General features: G+C 56.6%; 1 protein-coding gene and 1 long non-coding RNA gene across 4 annotated transcripts in view; one reads left to right on the top strand and one right to left on the bottom strand.

The window, feature by feature from the left end:
• ANKFY1 (ankyrin repeat and FYVE domain containing 1) overlaps nucleotides 1–23,565 on the top strand; it is a 74,004-nt gene extending 50,439 nt beyond the window's left edge. For 2 of the 3 annotated variants that reach the window (XM_045044970.1, XM_019817008.3), the window contains exons 11-25: nucleotides 2,309–2,406; nucleotides 4,617–4,824; nucleotides 5,717–5,815; nucleotides 6,000–6,153; nucleotides 6,742–6,910; nucleotides 7,655–7,773; nucleotides 8,624–8,780; nucleotides 9,438–9,638; nucleotides 11,033–11,209; nucleotides 15,780–15,927; nucleotides 16,386–16,476; nucleotides 16,781–16,905; nucleotides 18,222–18,368; nucleotides 19,386–19,476; nucleotides 19,859–23,565. In XM_045044970.1, coding sequence (XP_044900905.1) covers nucleotides 2,309–2,406; nucleotides 4,617–4,824; nucleotides 5,717–5,815; nucleotides 6,000–6,153; nucleotides 6,742–6,910; nucleotides 7,655–7,773; nucleotides 8,624–8,780; nucleotides 9,438–9,638; nucleotides 11,033–11,209; nucleotides 15,780–15,927; nucleotides 16,386–16,476; nucleotides 16,781–16,905; nucleotides 18,222–18,368; nucleotides 19,386–19,476; nucleotides 19,859–19,991 — 2,117 coding nt within the window. In that variant the 3' untranslated portion in view covers nucleotides 19,992–23,565. Of the gene's footprint in view, nucleotides 1–2,308; nucleotides 2,407–4,616; nucleotides 4,825–5,716; nucleotides 5,816–5,999; nucleotides 6,154–6,741; nucleotides 6,911–7,654; nucleotides 7,774–8,623; nucleotides 8,781–9,437; nucleotides 9,639–11,032; nucleotides 11,210–15,779; nucleotides 15,928–16,385; nucleotides 16,477–16,780; nucleotides 16,906–18,221; nucleotides 18,369–19,385; nucleotides 19,477–19,858 lie in introns of those variants that run through there. The other variant, XR_006589779.1, reaches the window with a different exon arrangement.
• Nucleotides 982–4,619, bottom strand: LOC109494139. The gene is made up of 2 exons (XR_002148740.2): nucleotides 2,051–4,619; nucleotides 982–1,314 (listed from the first exon to the last, which is right to left on the bottom strand). It is a non-coding gene; the product is annotated as an uncharacterized LOC109494139 (long non-coding RNA).
• Nucleotides 23,566–24,804: the final 1,239 nt, after the last annotated feature.

The following is a 24,804-nucleotide window of genomic DNA, read 5'->3' as shown; positions in this document are numbered from 1 at the left end:
CTCATGACTTTGTCACAGGGATTGCGAACAGGCACTCGTTGTTGAAATTGAAGAACTTTAGTAATTTTTACTGCTCTGTCAAGGGCCACCCTGAGTGAAGGTGCTCTCGTTTTGATGGGGTCTGTGGTCGTCACCCAGGGACTGCTGCTACATTTGGGGCCCCTCCTTTATTTGTGTTCGGGTCCAGTTTGACCATCAGCAGTGCAGACGTCAGTGCAGGGGGACAAGCAAATGTCAGGGGTGGTTGTTACAGAAATAGTTTTGACCTCACGGACCCCCCTGGAAGACACGCGGGAACCCCTAGGAACCCTGAGATCGCACTTTGAGAACCACTGTTTTAATGTCAATACTTCTTGATTTGACTACATAAATTATGGGGATTTTTAAGGACAAGGATCCCACTGTGATCAGTATTGCAATGTATAAAGCATGTGTAGATGCCACTGATGAGGGAAACTGGCCAAGAAAAGATGGGTGTTAAACAGCCCTTTCCCTGAAAGAAGTTAATAATTTAACTAAAGGTCAAATTAAAGATTTTTTTTTAAGTTTATTTATTTTTGAGAGAGAGAGGGAGAGAGAAAGCGTGCACATCCACGACCAGGGGGAGAGGCAGAAAGAGAGGGAGACATAGAATCCGAAGCAGGCTCCAGGCTCCAAGCCATCGGCACAGAGCCCGACGCGGGGCTCGACCCCACGAACCGTGAGATCGTGACTTGAGCCAAAGTCGGATGCTTGACTGAGCCCCCCAGGCATCCTACTGATTTCTGATTTAATCGGAGCATCACATTATATAAGAAATTGGTTCTTTGATATTTAGGACTTGAACATTAGGTACTTACAGATCTGGTTTTTACAGAAGCGTGACATGTACTTGGAAAGAGGCATCTTTTCATTGTGGGTGCACCGTGCTCTGTTTATGTGCGTGCATCAGGCTTGTTCATCATGCTGTGTGAATCATACACAGTAACTGACTAACTTTTGGACTGCTTGACCTATCAATTTTGGGAATATATTAAAATTCTTCATCGTGATTATGGGTTTATCTGTTGTCTTGCTAGTTCTGTCAATACTTTATTCTTCGAGTTTTAGTACAAGTTCAGGGTTATTTTTCCTTTGTTCCATTTTTCAGTATGCTTAGAATGGCTGGCCTTAGTGCACCGTTCCTCAGCATTTCTTATGTGTCAGCCGTCGAAGGTCATCTTTGTTCGATAGGGAGGCCACGTTTACGTCTTGTGTGTGCCAGAAGGGCCACAGGGCGCTTGTTAGGGTCTCTGGGTTAGGATGGCTCATGCCTGGGGTGGAGTCACACTCTCCCTGAGAGAGAAGGGAAAACAGTATGAAAATAGTGTTTGTCCCATTTCTTTACCTGTTTTTAGTCCTGGAGTTTAATTTGAGTTTTCAAATAGCATAGCTGGGGACACCTGAGTGGCTCAGTTGGTTAAGCGTCTGACCTCAGCTCGGGTCATGATCTCACAGTCTGTGTGTTCGAGCACCGCATTGGGCTCACTGCTGTAGGCATAGAGCCTGGAGCCTGCTTCAGATCCTCTGGCTCCCTCTCTCTCTCTGCCCCTCCCCCACTCACACTCTCCCTGTCCCTTTCTCTCTCAAAAATAAATACATATTAAAAAAAAAAATTCAAAGAGCATAGCTGTAGAACATGATACTTTGTATTTATCCAAAAAGGAAGAGGATTTTAATAGAGAGACACTGCCTTAGGGCTAAAACCATTTCACGAGGGAAAGAAGAAGAGAATTTTGCTTCTTTCTAAGATTCTTGTTTATAAGACAATGCTAAACAAAACATTTCTAAGCCAAGAACAAATACGTTTAAGGCCTTAGGAATGAAAGGACGTTTTCTGGTAGGACATCAGCTCACAAGGTCTTCAGAGTGGTCATTCTAAGCCCAGAGGTTCTCAGACAGCTGCCCCCCCCCCCAGACATTTGGCGACATCTGTAGACGTGTTTGCCTGTTACAGCAAGGTCGGGGATGCCGTTGGCATCTAGTTGTCGTACAGTGTGCCGGACAGACCCCTGACCACAAAGAGCTCTACCTGGCCCAAAACGTCAGGCGCGTTGTGTTGAGACCTTGGCGGGAGACGTAGCTTCCCTCCGGTCCTGGTGGCGTCTGGGGGACAGCTCTGGGAAGAATGAACGTCTCCTGACGGCCAGACCAAGCCTCTGCTCCTCCCAGGCCATGCGGTGTCTGCGTCCGCCTGTAGGGAGGGCCTGTGTGGACGTCCCACGTGGGCTCGTCAGTTGTGGAAGGCGGCGGCGAGGAAGGGCTTGTGTCTCTGCCCGTTGTCTCCCAGGGAACTGCCTACTACAGCGGGCGGCCGAAGCAGGGAACGAGGCAGCGGCTCTTTTCCTGGCAACCAGCGGAGCCCACGTCAACCACAGAAACAAGTGGGTAAGTGTGACGCCGCAGCCCTGTGGTCTGGGGAAGGAGTGGCAGTGGTGGATGTGTCGGGAAAAAAGCTTCTGTTTTTTAGTGTGTGTTAGATGCACTTGGTGCAAAAGCCAGGGTGAAACAGGTGTTTTATCCCCGAATATTGGTTGGTTGATTCATTCAGCAGCCGTTTGCTAAGCATTTGTGGAACGTCGGGTCCTAAAGTAGATCCTGTGGACCTGGTGGTCTAGTAGAGAGTAACAGACACGTGCACAGAAACTGGCCACCAATGCATCTCCGTGATTTACGCGCTTTGCGTACTCTGCTCTGTGAGTGCGGGTTTAGTCTGTGTCTCGGGGTGGGACCGCACGCTCTGCTCGCAACAGGGCCTCGGGGTGAGGCCCCTTCTCATTTGCCCTGTGTGATCTTAGGCTTTGTGAGCTTCTGTTTCCTCATTTGTGAGGCGGGCTTCATGCTGATGTCACGGGGTGCGGATCAGCACGCTCTCTGGGACGCTGGAGACCACGTGATGTTGTTTTCACTTTGCCATTTTCATGTAGGGAGGCTGTGCTTGTCCGTGAGGTCACATTTATTTCGTGTCTGCTTTGCGTTAAGAGCTTTGGGGATATCAGCCCTTTTAACCTGAGAGTGGATCTGGACGTTTTTGGCACCCACAAATCCCTCATTTCAGGGCAGAGAACATTGAGGTTCCAAGAGGCTCTGTGGCTCTCGACAACGGAGCCGGTATTAAGACTCGGGTCCAGGGTGGAAGGGTGCATGTGGTCTTAGCTGCCCCGGGAAGGCAACGGGCAGTCGGCCTCAACGGGAGACCCACCGAGGTGTCTCGAAGCACAGGGAGATGGCAGCCCGCTCCCCCCACCATTAAACCTGCTCACCTCTGTGCCCCTGCATCTGCGCACAGCCTGCTCTCCAGCCGCGTGGCGTGTCCGAGTGCAGTGGTGGCCTTCTTGACTTTGCCTCTGCCATCATGTGTCTCTGTGTCTCTGTCTCTTCCTGCGTCGTCATGTGCCTGCTGTCCATTCCTGATAGCGCACAGTCATGCCCTGTGCCCCAGCTTTACAAAATCCTTTCTGGAGCTCACACGGTCTGCCAGCTGTCCCTTGTCTGGTGCCCTTCGTAGCAAAACTGGGAGAACCCTAAGATGCGCCAGGAGAGACCCGCCTTGAAAGCAAGTGAGCGTGACATCGGAGAAGGGTCTGGAACGCTGGTTGAGTTCTTTGGACTTAATCCTGTGGGAAGAGAAGACCCACGTGAAGGGTTTTGAGTAGACTGACGGTGTGGTCATTTGAGTTGAGAGAGCCTACTGGGAAGCTGGCGGGCCGGGCGCACCGCCGAAGTCGAGGCCGGGGCCCCTGAGAGTCATCTGGACCAGGAACGACCTGTCCTGACCTCAGACGCTGAATGTGGCGGCACAGAGACCGCGTGCAGAGGAGTTGCAGAATTGCACTCCTACTGGCTGTGGCTTTCAGAAGCAGGGGCCGCAGAGGTGGGGAAGCTCTTGGGCCCACAGAGGGAGAGAGCATTTTGCCAGGAGGAGGGACTGCCTTGGGGACAGTGATTTCCATGGTGTTCTTTAGGGGGGGATAGTTGGGCAGTGGGGGCAGGGCACGAGAGGAAACTTGTCACATACGTTCCTGTCCTTTTGAATATGGAATCAAGTATGTGTAAGGCCAACCTGAAATGTTTTTAATTTTAAGAAGTGCGAGAAGGAGGTCTTGATGAGAGTTCAAGATGGGGCTGACGTGAGCCGGTTAGAAAAACCGGTGGGGAAGGGGGGGCCACGGGGCGTGGTGGTCAGACTGGTGGCTCTGTCACCGCAGGGCTGTGGTCCCGGCTCTTCCAGCCTCCATGGGGCTTATTTCCTTGGCGCTTGGAGGTCGTCTGTTGCTGTCGTTTAATTAGTTGTGTCTATAATTAGCAAGATAGTTACAAACACAAAGTGAAGGGTGGCTAATTAAGAAGGTCATCGGACAACAGGAAGCACAAGGCTGTTTGGAGGGCACAGGGGAAGACATTAAAGAAACAAAGGGCGATGGCACAGGGATGGGAGGGACAGACCAGGCGTGTGACGAGTCACAGCTGGTGACAGGATGGGCCCGGGGCTGTGGCTGCCCCGGGGACCTGGGTCTCGGCACACAGGCTGTCCTCAGCCCTCTGACGGAAACCCCCGGCACGAGTGTGCCCTGAGTGGGCCGTTTGCTTCCGTCCAGGGAGAAACCCCGTTGCACACGGCCTGTCGGCACGGGCTGGCCAGCCTCACCGCGGAGCTCCTGCAGCAGGGGGCCAACCCCAACCTGCAGACCGAGGAGGCCGCGTCCCCGGCCGGCTCAGGGGACGGCGTCTACCTGCAGACCCCATTGCACATGGCGATTGCCTACAACCATCCGGACGTGGTGTCTGTCATCCTGGAGCAGAAAGGTAGGCAGCTGGGGACTGCCTCTCTCCTTGACCTTGAACAGTAGGTGTCAAGTCGTCAGTTGCGGAGTTGATGTTCCTTCCAGCTGTGAGTTTTCTTACTGCAGATCCTCTCAGGTCAAACCGGAGAAGCGCGCAGTCTGGCTCCTGATGGCTGTGTTTCCCCGTGTGCGTTTTCGGGATGGGGCCTGCCCGTTCCGGCTCTTAGGTTATGGTGTTAGAGCCTTGGACTGCTTTCTCTCTTATGTTGGGTGTTTTCCCAAAGCTTTGCCTCGGCGTGAGCAGTGTCCAGGGACGCCCCGGCCGCAGGTCCCACACGAGCTGGTTGGTGCTCCGTGTGCCTCAGTCTCCCTGGCAGGCGGGCCAGGGGAGCCCCTGGACGGGGAGGCCCGCTTCCCTCAGGAGGTCATCCCCAGGTTCTCCTCTTTCCTGCCCCGAAACCTGTCTTACTCTTGCCTGCGTCCTTGTCGAGGCCAGCAGTTTTTAGCCGTGTGCTTGTGGACAGAAGTGGGACTGGATAGAATGTACTTTTTTCTTAGTCCTCCCAGCAGTTGTAAGGTGGTAGGAGTTACGCGTCAGGAGAACGTTGCTGGGTGTTGTTTTGAGCCTCTTGTCAGCAGTCAGGTAGCACGTGTGTGTTTTCATAGCAGCGTTTTCCTTTTGAGAAGGTACAGTATCTTAAGCTTTAAAACCCTTATTTTCCCCGTAAGCTTTGCTCGAAAACACCAGGTTTCTGGCTTCCACTCCCCAGCAGATTTATGAATTCTCTTTGTGGACAGGTGATTGTGTTACAGCCAGTCAGTCAGCTGGAAAGTGAACTCTTACTGTCTTGAGTTCTTTAAATGTGATCCGTGGGATGGTGAAATCCAGTGTTCTTTTCCTTTAAACATTTTAGCTAATGCGCTTCATGCTACCAACAACTTGCAAATCATTCCGGATTTCAGCCTCAAGGATTCCCGAGACCAGACTGTGCTGGGCCTGGCATTATGGACCGGTAAGGGGAATCAGAGCTGCCCAACTCTGGGCAGAGGGGAGGGGCGGGGAGCGTGAGGGCTGAGCCTGTTCCACCTGGTGGAAAACCGGCCTTGAGAAGTCGAGGGGGCATGTTCGTTGCAGGGACACCTTGAGGGAGTGGGAGGCGCTGAGCCTGTGTCCGTTGGGGCCTGTCTGTTTCCCAGGCATGCACACGATCGCAGCCCAGCTGCTGGGTTCCGGCGCTTGCATCAACGACGCCATGTCGGACGGGCAGACCTTGCTGCACATGGCCATGCAGCGGCAGGACAGCCGGAGCGCGCTCTTCCTCCTGGAGCACCAGGCAGACATAAACGTCAGGTGGGTTGGGACCGCCCTCTCTGCCGCAGCACCCCAGCCATCTCGTTGACCCCCTTCTGCACCTACTGCACAAAGCTCATTAAAAGAACAGTCTAGAAGCAGTTGTTCAGATGGGGGTTTCATATATAACCGAGAACATTCCAACAAATGAGCTGTCAAAAAGGCTTGCGGGGAAAATGCGGAGTTAGGGTGGTGTTGGTTTTGTGTTCTCAAAAGGAACATATCTTTATCTCCAACGTCAGGTGACCCTGAATGACTGAGTGGTAAAAGAAGGGTTTTGTCACGTGGGCAGCTGGGGTGGCGTTTTATTGAGATGCTGCTGGGAGCAGCTGTGTGCTTGAGAGGTTTCAGCACCCTTGGGAGGGGGTGGTCAGCTATCTTCCTGGTGCAAGAAGGGGCGTGGCTCTACTTCCTAAGAGGCAGGCGGGGCAGATGCTGCCGACAGGCCGAATTGCCGTGAAAGCACATTAACGTGAGTGAAGGGGTTTGAGGGACCCAGCGGGTTCTGGCGTCTGGGACGCCTACAGGGGCAGGGTTCTCATCTGAGTGCAGCTACAGACGTGCGTTTAGGTGTGCATGTCCTCGCAGGACTCAGGATGGGGAGACGGCCCTTCAGCTGGCCATCAGGAACCAGCTCCCACTCGTCGTGGACGCCATATGCACGCGTGGAGCGGACATGTCCGTGCCAGATGAGAAGGGGAACCCCCCGCTGTGGCTCGCGCTGGCGAACCATCTGGAGGACATCGCGTCCACCCTGGTGAGACCAGCTCAACTTTAGCCTCTGTTTACAAGTGGGGACGTTTCGTGTCAGAGACTCGTTTGGTGTCTGCAGAGTGGTGGCAGAGCGAGAGGTCTGCGAGCCGCAACCTGGGTCGGGGGCGAGCGGTTGAAAGTCCCGTGTAAGACACCGGGGAGTTCGGCGTCCTCTTGGCCAGCGCTGGTTTTCAGGCTGTCTTTGTGGGAACTGCCTCCAAGCAGCCAGAGAGCGGAGGCGTCTCCCCAGGAGTCTTCTCCTGAGAGGGTACCTGGCGTGGGCTGCCCTTGCTCTCACCACGGCGATAAGTCCCCAGACCTCTGGTTTGCCTCCCTTGCTCGGAGGACAGGCCCCAGGAAGGCCTCACTGAGCTTTTCTGAGATGACGTTAAGGGATCGTGCACCTGTCACGGGATGACCTTTTCATTGCAGGTGTGTTGCCAGGGGCGGGGTAGCTGGTGTTTTCTGTCCCTCCTGGGACACGGCTCTCGAGGACACTGATAAACCTATCTGTCTCGTATTTCCCAAACCCGTCTCACAGGACCTGCTGTAAGAACTTGCACAGAGCACGTTTTAATGAGTGTTTGTAGGACTAACAAATGATACAGACTAAAGTCATCGGCAGCCAGTTATCCACTGTATCGTGCCTGAAACAATGCATGTGATGGGGTACATAGAGAGTTCAGAGATGGTAATAAAATCTTTGACTTTACTGGCAGTCTTTGTGAGTAACGTGCGTTTTCTGCAGGTCAGACACGGTTGTGATGCCACGTGCTGGGGCCCAGGGCCGGGCGGCTGCCTTCAGACACTCCTGCACAGGGCCATCGACGAGAACAACGAGTCTACTGCCTGCTTTCTTATTCGCAGGTCTGAGAGGCCCACATGTCCCTTCGTGCCTTCTTACTGCGGCCAGCCCTCCTCTCATTTCATCCGGCTGCAGTCCTGGCAGGCCCGGCAGGCCTTGGCTGGTCTGACTTCCCCGGCCAAGGCTGTCGGGGGTCACTGCCCTATCAAGCCAGCCGGTTGAGGGAACTTGAGTCCCTTGAGAGGAGAGGGGCTTGTGTGCCCATATAACAGAGACAGGAAGTTGAGCCAGCTCCCTGCTCGGGGGGCCACAGAGGCTCCCGTAGTCCAGTCAGACCAGTTGACACAGTGCAGCCAGGAGGCCGGGGTGGAGGAAACCAGATGGCCTCTGTAGGACCCCACCTAGTGCATGAACCCCGGGAGGCCCATGGCTCACCCAGAGTGAAGCATGTGTGGAAGGGACCTTTAGAGCAGTGCTTCTCAAAGGTTATTCATGTTTTACTTTTTCACTTTAATTTTTTTAGAGAGAGAGCAAGCATGAGTGGGGGGAGAGGAGTGGCAGGAGAGAGAGAAAATCTTAAGCGGGCTTGATCCCACAGCCCTGGGATCACGACCTGAGCTGAAATCAAGAGTCAGACGCTCAACTGACTGAGCCCCCCCCCCCCGCCAGCACCCCGTTTCTCAAATTTTAAATGCATACGAGTTTCCTGGGGAGCTTTTAGGAGTTCTGCTGCCCAGGCTGCCCCCAAGACCAAAAAGGAAATCCAGGGGGGTGGGGCCCAGCGTTCAGTATCTGGGGGCAGCAGCGTATCTGTTGGATTGTGTGAGGCCGCTGCTGTGACATTTATCAGCTTGCCCTCGGCTGCCTCGGGAGCCTGCTCTTGAAGCCTGCCTTTCATCCCCCTGCTTTCAGCGGCTGCGACGTGAACAGTCCCAGACAGCCCGGTGCTGATGGAGAAGGGGAGGAGGAGGCCAGAGACGGGCAAACGCCCTTGCATTTGGCAGCTTCCTGGGGGCTGGAAGAGACGGTGCAGTGTCTTCTGGAATTTGGTGCCAGTGTAAACACACAGGTATGGAGAGTTTCCTTCTCGGGAGGTAGATGCTGAGCCCAGAATTCGTGAAATCTCCGAAGGCCGGGGGCCTCGCAGACTCTGGGTCCTGGGCCTCGGCTTGGCCACAGGTGGGGCTAAGGGGCACACGGAGGGAGTGACTTCCTCTGGGTCGTGCAGCCTGCCCAGGAATTGTAAGGGTTTCAGGTGAAGACTCCCGCTTTGTGTCTTTGTTCTTTCTATAGCACGAGAAGGATTTCTTCAGTCAGCTTTTCTTTGCCTTTTATCTCCGTCGGTCATATGTTTCCGTTGAGTTTGTCCTAGTCTCCAGCTGAGCACTGTGTTTAGGAGAATGTTCCAGTAGCTCAGTTGAGCCCCCGTGAGTTATGTGTCCTGGCCTGTGGGGGATGACATTTGCTGCCCTGCAGCCAGAGGGGAGGTGGGGTAACTTAGAGGCTGGCTGACCACGCGTCTTCTAAACGAAGTGTGTCTGTGTCCCGGGTCACTGGAACATGGGGTCGTGACAGCGGCCTGCAGTCTCCTCTGGGCCTGGCCTCTTTGAAAGTTCATTTCCAACACAAGGTGGCAGCACTGAATCCCAGAACCCAGTTCCGTCCGAAAGTTCTTCTCCTTCGTGCTTCTCCCAGGTCCCCTTTCGTTTGTGCCTTGTCCCCACAGGATGCGGAAGGAAGGGCACCTGTCCACGTGGCCATCAGCAACCAGCACAGTGTCATCATTCAGTTGCTGATCTCCCACCCTGACGTCCGCCTCAGTGTCCGCGACAGACAGGGGCTGACCCCCTTTGCCTGCGCCATGACGTACAAGAACAACCGGGCGGCCGAGGCCATCCTGAAGCGAGAGCCTGGGGCTGCCGAGCAGGTGAGGGACCCGCACCCAGTGCCCTGCCTGGCGCCCGAGCTCAGCAGGACCTGTTACGTGGAGACCAAACAGAAGCCCCCTGCCACACGGGTCCCTCACACGTGAAGACCTTTGTGTTGAAATTACACTCCCTTCCCTTGAGGTCTGGCCGTTCAGACGGCCTGTCGGTACCTGTGAGATTTGGTGCTCTGCCCTGTGTGCCTGCCGCGTGGTGGTGCCACACGCACGGGGAGGTTGCAGGTGGCCCTGCCCTGGCCGAGGAATTCTGTGGTGTCGTACGTGACGTCGTGCGTGCCTCTGCCTGGTCTCAGGGCCCTAGGAGTGAGTGTCTTGCCAAGATCTGAACGGGGCTCGGGCTGTTGCTGTGACGTCGGGGCAGCTCTCTGGGGGGAAGGTGTCTGAGGACATGTCATCGTCCGGCTGAGCAGGCTTGGGCCTGACGTTGTCGGTGGGTCTCCAGCGGGTGCTGGGCCTGGCTGGTGACCTGCTGCCCTGGGGGTGGGGCGGGTGGGACGTGGCCCCTCCGCCCCGGCCCCCGGCAGGTCCGAGGCGGGACTGGGGTCTCTGTTGGCCTGGAGAGCACCGCCAAGTTCACGAGTAAGCCCCCGATGACAGTGATGTGGAACCAAGCGAAATCGTCTCCAGCACCGGTGTCTGCGTGGGACGGACCTGTGTGGCTGCTGGCCTCACCCCTGCTCGGGTGGTGTTGGGTGCTCTCTCGCGCCCCGTGTGACACGGGCCCCGTAGCTGAGTCCTTGGGAGACATGCTGCTTGTGTCGGTCAGCAGCCCGTGCTGGGGTCACACGCGTGTGAGGCGTGGGTGTGGGGTGCTGCTGCCCCTCACGGCGCCCCGCGTGCTCACACTGACCCACAGCTCCTGTCTGCCCCGTGTCCGCGGAGCAAAGTCTGTAGCATACGGCTGGCCTGTCCTTCATAGTGTGTCGTCTCCTGCAGCTCCGTAAACGGGAAACTTTCCAAAACCGCTCAGGGGTCAGGCTGGTGTTGCAGTTGTGGCTCTAGGGTGCTGGGTGCTCGTCCCGCCAGAGCGGTGGGGGGCGGGGGGGCTCCCAAGGCGGGTCTCTGCCTTTGCCCCTCCTGGAGCACCCCTTCCTCCTTCCGTCCCGCACGTGGTCTCTTTCTTAACTTTCCGAATCCATACTTTCTGCTGCCGGAAGATGCCAGGGCTCCCTGTCCCCTGCCAGGGGGGTGTGGCCATGCACACATAGTCAGGCACACGCGTGTGCAGACAGGGTCTGTCGTGTGTGTGTGTGGTGTGTGTGCCGTGTTGGGTATTGGGAGGGAGCCTCCTGGAGCCGAGGGGTGGCCACGCTGGCACGTCACCCGTGGCCAGCACAGCTCGCAGGTGCTCAGCAGGCTCCCGCTTGTTGCCTTAGGTGGATAACAAGGGCCGGAATTTTCTTCATGTGGCAGTCCAGAACTCTGATATTGAAAGCGTCCTGTTCCTGATCAGCGTCCAGGCTAATGTGAATTCCAGAGTCCAGGACGCCTCCAAGCTGACCCCTTTGCACCTTGCTGTCCAAGCAGGTTCAGAGATTATCGTCCGCAACCTGGTAAGTGTCCCCGAAACGTTGCATGCAACACGTGGACCGCACATGTCGTGGTGCGTGCGGAAGCTCTCGTCACAGGTGTTTGGCCAGGTTTTGTGAGAGGCCAGCACGACTTTGGGGAACTAAGCCAGTGCCCTCGGGGAGAGCAGCTGTGTCGGTGGGCAGAGTGTCCTCAGAGCCCAGCAGGCAGCTTGTGCAGGCAGGTGCTGGCGTGAGGCCTCGACGGAAGGCAGGACTTGGGTGGCCGAGGCCGGCCTGGGGCGCCAAGGGAAGGGAGGCCCACCTCTGTCGTCTGCGTCCTGCGCTGGCCGCCAGGGGCTCTTGAGTCCACCGTTGGAGGTAGAATTGACATGTAACATTGTATCAGTTTTAGGTGTGCATCATAGGGATTTGGTATTTGTATGTGCTGCAAACCGATCACCACAATACGTCTATTTAATACCCGTCACACACACGGTTACAAAAAATTCTCTCATGAGGAGGATTTTTAAGATTTACTCTTAGCAACTTGCAGATGTGCAATATGGTATAATTAACCGTGTTACCGTGCTGTATGTTACATGCCCAGGACTTAACATATTTTATAACTGGAAGTTTCTACCTTTTATCCCCCTTCACCCATTTCACACCCCCTGCCCCCAGGGACCATCAGTCTGTTCTCTGTATCCAGGAGCTTGGTTTTTTGGTTTGCTTTTAAGATTCCACATAGAAGTGAGATCACGTGGTATTTTTCTTTCTCTGTCTGACTTATTGCACTTAGTGGAATGTTCTCAAGGTCCATCCACGTTGTTACAAGTGGCAGGATTTCATTCTTTTTTATGGCCGAATAATATCCCATTGTGTGAATGTACCACATCTTTATCCACTCATCCATCCACCAGTGGACACTTGGTTTGTTTCCATATCTTGGCTGTTGTAAATAATGTGGCAGTGAACACGGGGAAGGGGGACAGACAGCTTTTCAGAATGGTGGTTTTCCAGAGACACAGGACACGCGTGGGCCCCAGAGCCCTCGCCCCCGCCCGCCGTGGCCTGCAGTCTGTGGCCTGGCACAGGGGGGCTGCGGCATGGGCTGGGGGCCGGGCAGTGAGAGGCGGGGCTGCAGGACCGGCCTGAAGTGGACGGGCCGTCGGTGCACCCTGGAGCGTCCCAGCTGTGCAGTGCGAGGTGGGGTTCCGGTCCCCAGACTCCGGAGGCGGCTCCCTCTCGCGGAGGTCAGAAGCAGGCCCAGATTGTCAAAGTTAAGATGGTGGCTGGGTTGGTTGGCTGGTTTGTGTGACAGAAAGGTGTTTTAAAGCTTTTTTACAGTATATGTAGTAAGCTTTCTTCTCTACCAAAAAAAAACAACAACAGTGTTTTTCCTTTGGATGAACACGTAGATGTGGAATTACTGGATTGGATAGTTATTCTGCCTCTAACGTGTGGAGGAGCCTCCACACTGTTCTCCAGTTTGCGTTCCCACCAGCGGCACATGACGGTCCCTGCCCACGTCCTTGCTCACGGTCAGACTTTCTCGTATTGTGGGTTCAGTCATTTTGAGGTGACAGCTAACCGTGGTTTTGGTTTGCACTTCCCTGATGATGAGCGATGGGGAGCATCTCTGTTCACCTGTCCGTCGGCCGTCTGTGTGTCCTCTCTGGAGGAATGTCTGTCCAGTTCTTCTGCCTGTTTTTAAATTGTATTTGGTGGGGTTTTTTTGCTGTTGAAATGTATATAGAGAGAGATTGAGAGAGAGAGAGAGAGAGAGAGAGTGCGAGCTCATACAAGCAGGGGAGGGGGAGAGAGAGAAGCCCAAGCAGGCTCCACGCTCTGCACAGAGCCCAGTGCAGGGCTTGATCCCACAACCTTGGGATCACGACCTGATCTGAAATCAAGAGCCGGATGCCTAACCGACTGAGCCCCCCAAGTGCCTCTGTTTTTTTGTTTTTGTTTTTGTTTTTGTTTGCTATTGAGTTGCAGTGAGTTGTGTATTTTGGATATTAGCCCCTCACCAGATACATGATTTGCAAAATTTTCTTCCATTCAGCAGATTGTGCCTTTTCATTTGTTAATGGTTTCCTTTCTTGTGCAGAAGCTTTCAAGTTTGTGGCCCCACTTGCTTATTTTTGCTATTGGAGTCAGATCCAAAAAATCACCACCAATGCTGATGTCAAGGAGCTTACCACTCTTAATTCTCAAAAGCAGAAAGGTGTAGGAAAGTTTTTACATTTTACAAAGGAGAAGATGTAAGGTCAGAAAGAACCCCCCCCACCACCACCACCGCCAAGACTGTGAGGGAGTCGGTAGCATGGCTGGGATTTTAGCCACTTCTGCTTGACTCCAGAGCCTGCCTTTTCCCAGAGGACACGCTGCCACCGGGCAGGGGAGCGGTGTGAGCCAGGATGCGGAGCCTGGAGAGTGTGTGTGGTGTGCTTTCACCAGAAAAGTGGTTGAAATTTGGGGAGAGTGTAGGAGATGTGGTTGGAGAGGCGGGTCGGGACCAGATTGTAGAGGGTGGCATTTCAGAGCAAGAACAGGGAGCAGCCTTTATCCTTTCAGCAGCGGAGGAGCCAGAGCGTGTCCAGAGCTATGGGCCTGGCGTCACCTGGGTGGCTCCTAAATGCTGTGGTTGCTGGTGTCTCCTGTCAGCCCCAGGATGTGCTGCACAGCTAGCCTTCAGGGCGCTTGACCTATTAGATAATATTTATTTATTAAATAAATAAGAATTTATTTTTTATTATTTTTAGTTTTTATTTATCTTTATTTTTAAATTTTATTTATGTATTTATGTATTTATGTATTTATTTATTTATTTATTTATTTATTTTTAAGTGTTTATTTTTGAGAGAGAGCAATGGAGGGGCAGAGGGAGAGGGAGACACAGAATCCGAAGAGGCTACAGGCTCTGAGCTGTCAGCACAGAGCCCAACACGGGGCCCGAACTCACACACTGTGAGATCATGACCTGAACTGAAGTCGGACACTTAACTGACTGAGCCCCCCAGGCGCCCCTATTTTGTATTAGGAAAGCTCTCTGCCCAACGGGGGGGGGGGGCTTGAGCCCCCAACCCTATGACCGAGAGTCCACGCGCTAGTGATTGAGCCAGCCAGGTGCCCCTCTGCCATTTTTGTTTTTGAAAAGTACTTTTTCAGAAACCTTCATGACTTGTTACGTGTTAGAGCTGAGAGAGCATTGACCTTTGTGGTGGGGAGTGAGGGCATGGGCAGGGTCGCCAGCGCAGGGGCCGAGGGGAGGCAGTGGCCGTGAGGTGGGTTGTAGAACGATTGGGTGGGGGTGGCGGGGGGGTGTCTGGTGGCACCAGGCACAGACTGGGTGTGAGGACCAGCCAAGGAGGTAGACGTGGGCCTCGGAGTAGTGGGGAGTCGGGCCACGTGTCCATCTGTCCGAGAGCCGGGAGTTTAGAGGGTCACGGCCTCTTCACCAAGGCTCTGCCACTGCGTCACAAAGGCCTGAGCTCGCGGAGGGTAGGAGTCCCTAGAAACAGCTGGCCTTGCCAATAACAGCCATGCGGTTTAGTGTTGGAGCCGGGTCGTGTCGAAACAGCACCTTCACCCAGACTCCCCTGCCTGCCGGTTAGCCATCTTCGAGGTTAGCTATGATCCCCTGCACACGCAGCACCCTCGTGCCCGCGAGCACCCTCCGCATGTCCTCCTGGATCTGTGTGTGGTTTCAGTGGGCGCCCCGGGGTCTGGGGAGGCTGGGACCTGGAAGTCAGAGTATGAACCAGAGCAGCTGACCAGTAGTGCCTCCAGTCTCCCAGGTGGCCTCAGGCCTCGGGAGAGGCACAGACTAGATTCTGTCCTGTAGCAGCTGTCTCGGAGCTCTGTCAGAAAGGGGAAGGTTAATGAGGCGGCAGGACCATGTCTGAGGGGCCTTTCTGCTTTTGGTTCTGTAATTCTCCGGTTAATTTCTGTCTTCTAAAAAGCAAAATAGAAATAGCACATGCTTATTGTGGAGAAACCGTACGTGCGTAAGGGTATAAAGCTGGTGGTGTCTCCCTTTCACGCCCAACTGGAGTGAGTGTGGTGTAGACGCTTTCACACGCCTTCAGGGAGTGTGTGCGTGTGCACACGTTTCTCTCTCTCTGCAGAGGAATCACACTATCATGCCGTCTGCTAACTCGCCTGTTTTTGACTTACTGTGTCGCAGACATCCTTCCACGTGAAACCACACATGTCTGTCATCCCAGTGGCCACCTGTTGTGTTGTTTGGTTGCAGTAGTTTTCATAACTGAACCTTCTGGCAACCTGGTTTTACTACCGTAAGCAGTGGACGTCTGTACGTGGAACAGTGAACTCACTGCAGTCCCGCGTAGTTTCATTTCCTGAATCTTAGAAGTAGAGTTCCTGTGTCCTGAGGAATGGCTTTCTGACATCCTGCTGATTGCTGGTTTCGGCCTGGGACGGGTTTTGCTGTCTCCTGCCTCCCCGGGAGTGTGTGTGAGACTGTGCTGCTCCCGGCCCTGCCGGCCAGGCAGACGCGTGGGTGTCAGGAGGCGGGCGGGCTCGGGCCCCGTAAGCGGGACCTTTGCTGGTTGTGCAGGGAGGCTGCTCACGTAATGAGCCTCAACAGCTTCTTGCAGGAGCCAAAGTGAACGAATTAACCAAGCACCGCCAGACTGCCCTGCATCTCGCCGCCCAGCAGGACCTGCCCACCATCTGCTCCGTCCTCCTGGAGAATGCGGTGGACTTTGCTGCTCTGGACGAGAATGGAAATAACGGTAGCTGCCAGGCATTCCCCTGTGCCCCGTGCCGAGTGCCCTGAGCAGGCCCCCCAGTCCGGAGGTGGAGGTGCCCTGCACCCGTGGGCCTGCTTCCCTCAGGGAGGCTGGCTCTCGCAGCAGCAGAGCTGTGGCAGGGAATGCTCTGGGCGGGGCATCTGTCCTGCCACCGACCATCCCCGGGCAGCCTCCCATCTTCGTGGTACCCCTAGAAGCCTACAGCGGTTTCCTGTAAAACCAGGAAGTCTCACCTTGGGGTAACCGTGGAAAAAGGAAGCAAAGTGTTACGAGGTTGCGTTAACGACTGAGTCTTGGGGGGTGGTGAAGACCGGACGGGATGGCTCTGTGAGTGGACAGTGGCTGCTCTGGCTGTGTCCTGTTTAGAGGGAGGTCCGTGAGCAGTTGAGATTTCCCACGTGGGCTTCTGGGCTTGCACAGTAAGAGGGTTTACTCTCCAGCTCTTCATCTCGCGGTCATGCACGGTCGGCTCAACAACATCCGGGTCCTCCTGACCGAGTGCACCGTGGACGCCGAAGCCTTCAATCTACGGTGAGCGCCTGTGTTCCGGAGCAGAGGCCTGGGCTCCGTGTCACCTAGCGTGACCCTTAGGGCTGGAGGTCACTGCGCCTCGCAACAGCCCCGGGTGCATGCGATACAGCTAACTGGCCTCTGGGGCGCTGGACCAGCTTCGGTACCTTGGACATTTTCATTTTGGAAAATGCTCTGTAGAAAACCTTTTATGACCTGTTACGTGTCCTTGACTGTGTCCGGCATCACAGGCCCAGAGATCGCGTCTTTTGTGCGTGGTGACCATGGCGGGTCTGTACCTAACTTGTCCACCTTGCTTCCTCAGAGGCCAGTCGCCGCTGCACATCCTGGGTCAGTACGGCAAAGAGAACGCAGCCACCATCTTTGAGCTCTTCCTGGAGTGCATGCCTCAGTACCCTCTGGACAAGCCGGACGCGGAAGGAAACACGGGTGTGTGATACGGTGCTCGCGTGTCCTGGAGACCCAAGAGCCGGGCACACGGCCACGATTGAAGGGCACTCCGTGGGTGCACGTGGCAGGTTCTGTGAGCAGCTGTCACCGCTGCCTGGGGTGGAGTCTGGCAGTATCTGATTCGGGGCACGCGTGCGTCTAAGTGTCCCTGGTGCTGCTGCATCTAAGTGTCCCTGGTGCCCGGGTCCAAGCAGGCCTGCCCGTCTCTTCTGACAGCCCTCCTCTCTCTGCTGTGCACCCTGCAGATGCTCCAGAAGGGGGAAGTGTGTTGTGCGTGTGTTGACGGGCTGTGAAAAAGTGGCAGGTGACAAACAGACGAGGCCCCTGTCCTGGTGCTTGCTACTCTAGCTACCCGGTCGCTGTGCTAATTTGTATGGCTTCAAGTCATTTTGTACACGTACTTCTGCATTTGTGTTCTTGTCGGATGCGCACAGCCACCCAGAAAGTGAAGCGGTGTGGGCAGTGCGTCCCGATTTTTCACGTAAGGAACCAGCGGTGAGGCCCCGTGCTGCCGCCATGTTCCCGGTCCCCCCCTCCTGCCACACAGAGCCTCCTTGGCCTGTGGCAGAAGCTTTGTCACCAAGGAACGTCCTGAACCTTAGCACAGGACTGAATATTTTATCGTTAGTTCTTGGCTTCAGTACATGAATGTGTTGTTAAGCTGGCAATGACGAGCCTGAGCTGGAGGGAGTCGGCCCAGGAGTGAGTTGGGGGCCCAGCACACCCTCCGGCCGCTGTCCGGGAGGCGGGAGGCCGACGAGCAGGCGCGTCACGTCCGTGCTTCTGAGTTGCACAGACCTGGTTCCGATCGCCTAGCTCTGTCCAGTTCCAGTAGGCGACCCTGGGTTTGTAACCTCTCTGTGCCCCTTCGCTCATCTGAAATGATAACCCTTGTCCGCCTGGACTGTTTAGAAAGTCATGAGAAGGAGTTGAAGTGTGGGGCCCAGGAGAGGGAAGCAGAAGGGCTGCCGTGGGTGTAGCGGGCGGCAGGCGGGAGGGCCTGGCCGGAGCCGGGCGCCCACGGGGTTCCCTGGGGGGGCCTCCAGATTGAGTTACGTCACGCGACAGGGGCTTTGGCCGGCCAGGCTTGTGCTGGAGGAAGGCAGGTGGGACGGTGCGTTTTTCCTTCAGTGTCTGGTCCCTGCTCTGTGGCTCTGGAGCGTGTCCTGGAGCTGGGGCCGCCCTGCGCCCCCCGTGGCGGTCAGTGGGGCTCTGCTGACGCACGTCCTGCCGCCTTCCGGCGGCAGCAGTCGGGGCTCAGGTGGAAGGAGCCCTCCCGTGCTTTTGTTTTCCAGTGCTGCTGTTGGCTTACATGAAGGGGAATGCCAACCTGTGCCGTGCCGTCGTCCGCTCGGGAGCTCGCCTCGGGGTCAACAACAACCAAGGGGTGAACATTTTCAACTACCAAGTTGCCACCAAGCAGCTTCTGTTTAGACTCTTAGGTGAGTGGCTACTTGCTGCTCATCCAGTGCAGACACGGGCACGGTGTCGGTCGTTCACGTGCCCTGGTGACCTCTGAACCCAGAATGACCCGAGCCGGCCGCTTTCCAGGGTGCTCCAGGGCCCCTGTCAGCCCTACGTCCCGGTCCTACTGGAGGCCCATAAAGGCACCCACGGATCGACTCGTGGGGGGGCGGTCACCCCTCCACGGCTCTGGCCGCTCATCTGTCTGCACATCCTTGTGCTTCCGCGGATCCGGGTTCTCTGCATTCTTCCAAGCGGCCTTCTGCTCCAGCCCCTGCCGGCTCCCCCTCTGTTCCCTTGTGGCGAGGAGAGTGGCACCTTGGTGGCTTGCTGTTTGCAAGTGCCCTCCCTTCCCCTCGAGGCGGCCGCAGAGCGGGCTTCTCAGCCCCGTGGTCTGGGCAGAGGAGCCAGCTCTGCGATGTTGGCGTGGGTGACATGCCCGGCGTCGCTTGGCAGACGGTCTGTAGCCCAGCCGGTGCCTGCGTGCGGCGCTTCTGTGGCGCCAGCTGGAGCCGCCCGCAGGCCAGCGTGGCGGGTGCTGGGCAGACACCGGCTACGTGCCGCCTCCTCCCCGCGAGCTCGGGCGACTTGCGTGGGCGCGGCCCTCGGAGCCGTGCGGGCAGATCTGGCGTTCAGCGAATGGAGCCGACCGTTCCCGGCCTGAACGCGCCACACTTCCATGAGCCCCGCCACGGCCCCTCGCGCTGTGCTCTCCCCCGTGTCCCTGCTGCTGGCGCCCACACCGTAGACCCAGCTGGCCACGGCGCCACTTCGCCCCTTGCTCTCGCCCCTGCTCGTCCCGTCCCGCCCTGCCCGCTCCCCCGCCGTCCCCTTGCCCTTCGGCCCCTGACGGTCCTCCTGGCCGCCCTGACCGCCCGTGTCCCCCGCAGACGTGGTGCCGTCTCCCCAGCTACCGCTGCCACCCCCGCCACTCCCAGCCCCGGTCTGCCCGGCACGGTCACTCTGACGGGCCCTTCTCTCTGCCCGTGTTACAGACATGCTGTCCAAGGAGCCTCCGTGGTGCGACGGCTCCACCTGCTATGAGTGTGCGGCCAAGTTCGGAGTCACGACGCGCAAACATCACTGGTAAGGCCCCGACGTCGTCTTCGGGGTCGGGGGGTGGCTCGCCGCTCCTGCCTTCTCCCGTGACCAGCGGGAACCCGCCAGCGCCCCGCGCACACGCTGGCCAGGTGTGGGGTTGTGTGCCTGTAGCAGCGTCTCTGGGGGCCCAGCTCCCTGCCCTCGCCCGTGGTGCGCGTCTCCCCCCCCCCCCCCCGCCCCCCAGCACCGCGGAGCTGGGCTGTTACAGCCAGACTCCCCCGGCAGCAACCAATGGCTGGGTCTCCATGGACTCAAACGACGCACGTGTCGGTGCCACGTGGCGGCCACTGCACACCCGGCCCGGCCCTGCCCTGGGAGGCGGCTGCCCCTCGGGGCCCCCCTCACGCCCCCCGCTTTGCCTCCACAGCCGTCACTGCGGACGCCTTCTGTGCCATAAATGCTCGACCAAGGAGATCCCTATTATAAAATTTGATCTGAACAAGCCCGTGCGAGTTTGCAACATTTGCTTTGATGTGCTGACTCTGGGGGGCGTCTCTTAGTGAGCCCCCCGGCCGCACCCCGGTCGCCTCCCGGGGGCCGCTCCGCGCGCCAGCCTCACCCACCCAGAGCAGGGCTGGCCCTCCCGTCTTCCTGCGGCAACAGACTGAACCATTAAGGACCCGCTGTGATCAGTCCCGTTCCAAGGATTCCGCGTGGTTGTTGGCGTGTCAGACTGTGGTCAGGGCCACTGGACGCCTCCCACCTTGGACCAGGCCGTGTGCCTCGTGGCCCCTACGATGGGCATCGGGCCCCACTCTGCTTGCAGCACAAGGACCCTGGGAAAACCCTCCCCCTGCGGCAGCGTAGTGCCCGCGGGGAGTGCGCCCGCAGCGGGAAGCTGGCCTCACTCGAGGGTAAGTGGCTGTGGACTTCTGTGCGCAGTTTCATAAAGATTATAGGATCCTCTGGCCCAAAGTCTTTTTTTTGTTTTGTTTTGTTTTGTTTTGTTTGAAAAGCTAAGCTGTATTTTAGGGAGCTAGCCCTTTAAAAAAGGCAAAATCTTTCTAAACAGGGTTCAAAGATGAGAGCTGAAAAATCGTGGCCTTAACTGAAAGCTTTACCGTATCCCTACGACTGGGTGTCGGGAGGGCAGTGTCCCGTTCTCTGTCCTGCCACATTCTGTCTGCAGAGGCCTCGGTCACTCTGCCGCTGGGGCGTGGTGGCGGAGACGCGCTCTTACCGAGGCGCGCTGTTCCAGACGGCTGCGCTGCCCACGTTCAGAAACGCCCCCGCCTCCAGCAGCCCTGGTTCTGATGGCCAGCTTGCATCGGACCTCAGCGCACACTTCCTGCGAAGAGTCCCTCCTCGGGAGGGATACCGTCACTAGGCCTGGTGACGGGAGGGGCAGCGTGCGGCCTCGGGCCGGTGGCTGCCGGGTCGGCCCGCGTATGCGAGCCTGCGGGGAAGATGCTGGACCATGAGCGGAGTGAGGTCCTCGAACTGACCGGGCCTCAGTCGCTGCTCGTGTGTGTGCTGACCCCGCAGCGCTGAGCTGCTTTTGAAGGTTTGGCCGGTTTAAAAAAAACAAAAACAAAAACGTACATTTAAAGAGAAACTTCCACCGCTGCTTTAAGAAAACTAACTCCGAGGTCAACACAAGCGTTCACGAGTTTTTCTCAGAGATCGACCGTCTTAATCGTAATACCGATTTCTTCTGACATTTGATAACCACTGCATTGTTTTTGCATTAATGAAAATGGATATGTGTGTAAAGGGACTAAGTATTTTTTTTGCAACAGCCTGGTTGTTTTGGTTTGTTTCTTCGGATAGTGGTATGTCCTCTCTGTTGCTGTAGGTTTATACATTCTCTTGCCTACATATGTGTGTAACATGAGCTGATAAACCAGAGTGCTACTTTTTAATATTTCTGTGATTTATGAAATATATATGCTTTCTATGTTAATAGGAGCTTGTGCACAATGTTTAAAAGAAAAAATTAATTACAAGAGTTTTCCTGTCCCCTAAAGTCTGTGACATATTTCATACAGAACCTTTAGGGAGAAGCACCTGGTCTTGGCAGACACCTGCCCACGTGAGGCCTGTGGTCGGTTTCCACGTGCGGGTGCCTGGACTGGGCCCTGAGGAAGTGGGGCGTAGGCAGGTGGCTTGACTCCTTAGTTGGAAAGTAAGATAGTTATGCTTCCGATGCGAGTCGAGGTGCTCGGTACGTTTACACCTGCTCTTTCCATGTTCACGGTGGAGAGTCAGTTGGGGCGTGGCCGGTTGTCTTGCCCCCGCCCTACCGTTCCCAGTCCCAGTAACAGTCTTGCCTCCGATTGCACATAAAATCTTAAAGTTGTGCCGAAAATGTGCGACGTGAAGCTTCCATTCCTGCACAGAGTCCAGGGGCGGCTGTGGTGCTGAGCAGAGACGTGGGGGGACGCTTGGGGAGTCCTGCACTGGCTTCAGGGGCGTCCTCGCATGGTACACAGGGGCGGCCTGCCCACAGTGTCGGGGTGCTCGCTGGCCACATGCAGCACATCCCGTGGTGGCTGGCCGTGGGACGCCCTCGTCACTGCCCAGGCTGGGACCTCACAGGCTACAGAACTGCCTAGCTCTTTGTGACAGTTTCACCCATAGCTTAAATGCTAGTAGCAAAGTCTCAATTTTATCCATTCAGAAAATTGCCAACTGTAAACAGTAGAGTGGGAAGAATAAACCTCATGAAATACAATTTGTGCATCAGTGAATTAGCTCTAACTGCTTCCTGCTCATCGCCAGGCTTCCCGGACTGTGCACTCGTAGCTGTCTTTCCCTTTTTTAAATACTTCCGTGTGCAGTACAAGCCACGCGCTGTGCGCAAGGCCAACGGCTAAACTGACTTGCTGTGATCCTCTAACGTGGGAGTTCCCCACCAAACTTAAGTGCCTACACCTAGGAGTTTTTAGCTCTCTGTGATTTGTAGTGGTGTCTCACAGAATGATGGACTAGAACACGAGTTCCGTTTGCAGTTTGCTGCCCGCACTCGGTCAACCCCAGTCCCCAGGCTGGTCAAGGCTGGACCAGACCGCTCAGGTCGCCTGCCGAACCCTCTCCAGGAGTGGGGTCTCTGTGACCGCCTGCCCTCTACCTCAGCCCTGGCCGTGCCCACTCCTCTCCCTGCCCGGGGGCCCTGCGAGGAGCCCAGTGGGCCGGTGCGTTCACGACCACCGCACACTCGTGCCCCCTGCCTGTTACGCCGAACGGAGTTGCGCTGACCTTGTCCAGAGGCGTGGAGTGGGGGAGAGCCTAGGGAGGGGAGGGCTGTCATCTCCATCTGGGCCGCTCGACGGGAGAGAAAGAACACTGTCGACGACGTAAATGCTCAGGCCTGAGAGGCGCACCGGGCCCCTAGGTGACAGGAGCCAACGCAGGTGAGTGTGACACCATCACGACGGGGACCGAAGGAGCCCCTGGCATAGCTTCTCCCACGACTGGGATTGCTGCCCTCAGGACGAGCCCCAGGAGGACTGGGCACGGGACCCCCTAATCTGAAGCGCCCCCGGCCGCGGAGACGTTCCCGTCGTGTGGGAGCAGTTCGGCGAGGAGCGGATTGCTTGCCGAGACGCGCTCAGCACGTGCTAAATTACCCGGGGTCGTCAGATGCCTGAGAGACTGTCTTTGGAAGCTCGTCGCCTGTACGGTGCCTCTTCTGTGTGGCGTAAATAACGTGCGGCCTGTCGCGACAACGTTGGCTTTCCGAAGCGAGGGGGGGTCTAAACCGCTTGACCCCGTGACTTGTCTTCTTTGGGCAGGTGTGTGCGGCTGGCTGTTCCCGTGACACCTGTGTGACACCAAGGGAGGGCGGAGGCTGGAGGTGCACGTTTGGGCTGGAGGTGCGCCTCGGTTTCCAGGCCGTTCGGGGTGGCGCTCAGTGTGGGAGGACGGCTCCGTGTGTGGGACCACGACACTCCTATCCACAGCCCGTGTGATGGAATGTATGTCTCAAATACCGGTATCGGCATTTTCTGTAACAATTCCTTATAACGAGGTAAAGTTGTGCGTTTAACGTGGAAACTTTAATGAGACGATTGTAGTTACTTTTTAACGCGGAGGTACCAATAAGCATTAAAAGCAACCTTTTCAAACTCCTGATATGTGAACATATTTCTGTAACAGCTCACCTTCTAGGAGAGTTTGACTCGCCAGCAACACTTTCCAGAAGCATGTTGTCGACAGCAGTCCAAGAGTAGCTATTGTGGCGTAGCCGCCCGGCTCCTCCCCGGGATCCGGCCCCGTTGAGGTCTCTCAGGAGCTGACCTGGCCCTCGCACGCTCTGGGACCCGCAGCCCCCTTCCTCTGTCTTCCAGCTTGCTCTCCCTGGTGCACAGGCACCGCTGAGTGCCGCCACAGGACAGTCCCAAGTAATCCCAGCAGCTGTCCTTGTGGGGCACGCCAGCCAGAACCCGTGGGCACACACAAGGACTGGGCACGGGCACACTCCAACACGGTTGCCGGGGAAGCACACTGGGTTTTTGTGCTTTGTTCCTGATTAGCGGACGGTATTGGGCCAGTTTCCTAACGTCTGTGCCTTAGTTTCTGCGCCTGTCACACGGGAGTGCTGACCACGGCCCCTCCTGGCTCCCACAGGTCCCGAGGAAGGTGATCGGAGGAAGGGAGTAGGCCCTTCCTCTCCTGCGAGGACACTGATGGCGGTGTGCGTGCTGAGAGGCCCCTCCAGGGAGGGCTGATGGGAGCGCTGTGTGTGGTTTTCCTGGAGGAGTGAGTCTAGGGGCTCTGGTGGTGGGAGGGTTCTCAAGGCAGGGGTTCGGTTTGTCCACCGCCAGTTTCTGAACAGACACAGCCCCAGGCTGTGTGTGGGGTCTCTCTGGTCACAGCTGTCCCACAACTGAGCGAGGGATGGAGCGATGGTCTGGCGTGGCCCCTCTGACCCCAGGCTGTCCACTCTGGGGGGGCAGCTGCCCAGCCTGGTCAACACAGCCCTGCTCACGAGGCTGGCGGAAAGCAGACGGTGGCCACTGTACCCCTTCGCTGGACTCTCTCGAGGCCACAGAAGCCCCCTGCCCGGCATCCTTTCCGACTGCCAGCACATCTTACCTGCCTGGGCCGCACCGCGTGTGGCATCCATCGCCAGGGACCTGCCTCCCTCCGCCGTAGGTCTGCCCGGGCCACCTCTGCTGGAGGGGGAAGGATGGGGATTTCTCCAGTGACCACTGGCTTCTTCATGGCGGAGCCCTTCAGCCCATTAAGCTGACAGCCTTCTCTCAGCAGAGCCCTTTGAAGATTTGCCTGGGGCCCCACCACGAGGAGGCTGTTCACGGTAAAGTACGTGCTTGGTGTCAAAGAGGACGTGAATTCTTTTTGAGCAAGAAG

The sequence above is a fragment of the Felis catus genome, chromosome E1, assembly GCF_018350175.1.
Source record: "Felis catus isolate Fca126 chromosome E1, F.catus_Fca126_mat1.0, whole genome shotgun sequence".
Lineage (NCBI taxonomy): Eukaryota > Metazoa > Chordata > Mammalia > Carnivora > Felidae > Felis > Felis catus.
The sequence above is the reverse complement of the archived record's forward strand: the minus strand, read 5'-3'. Positions and strand labels throughout refer to the sequence as shown.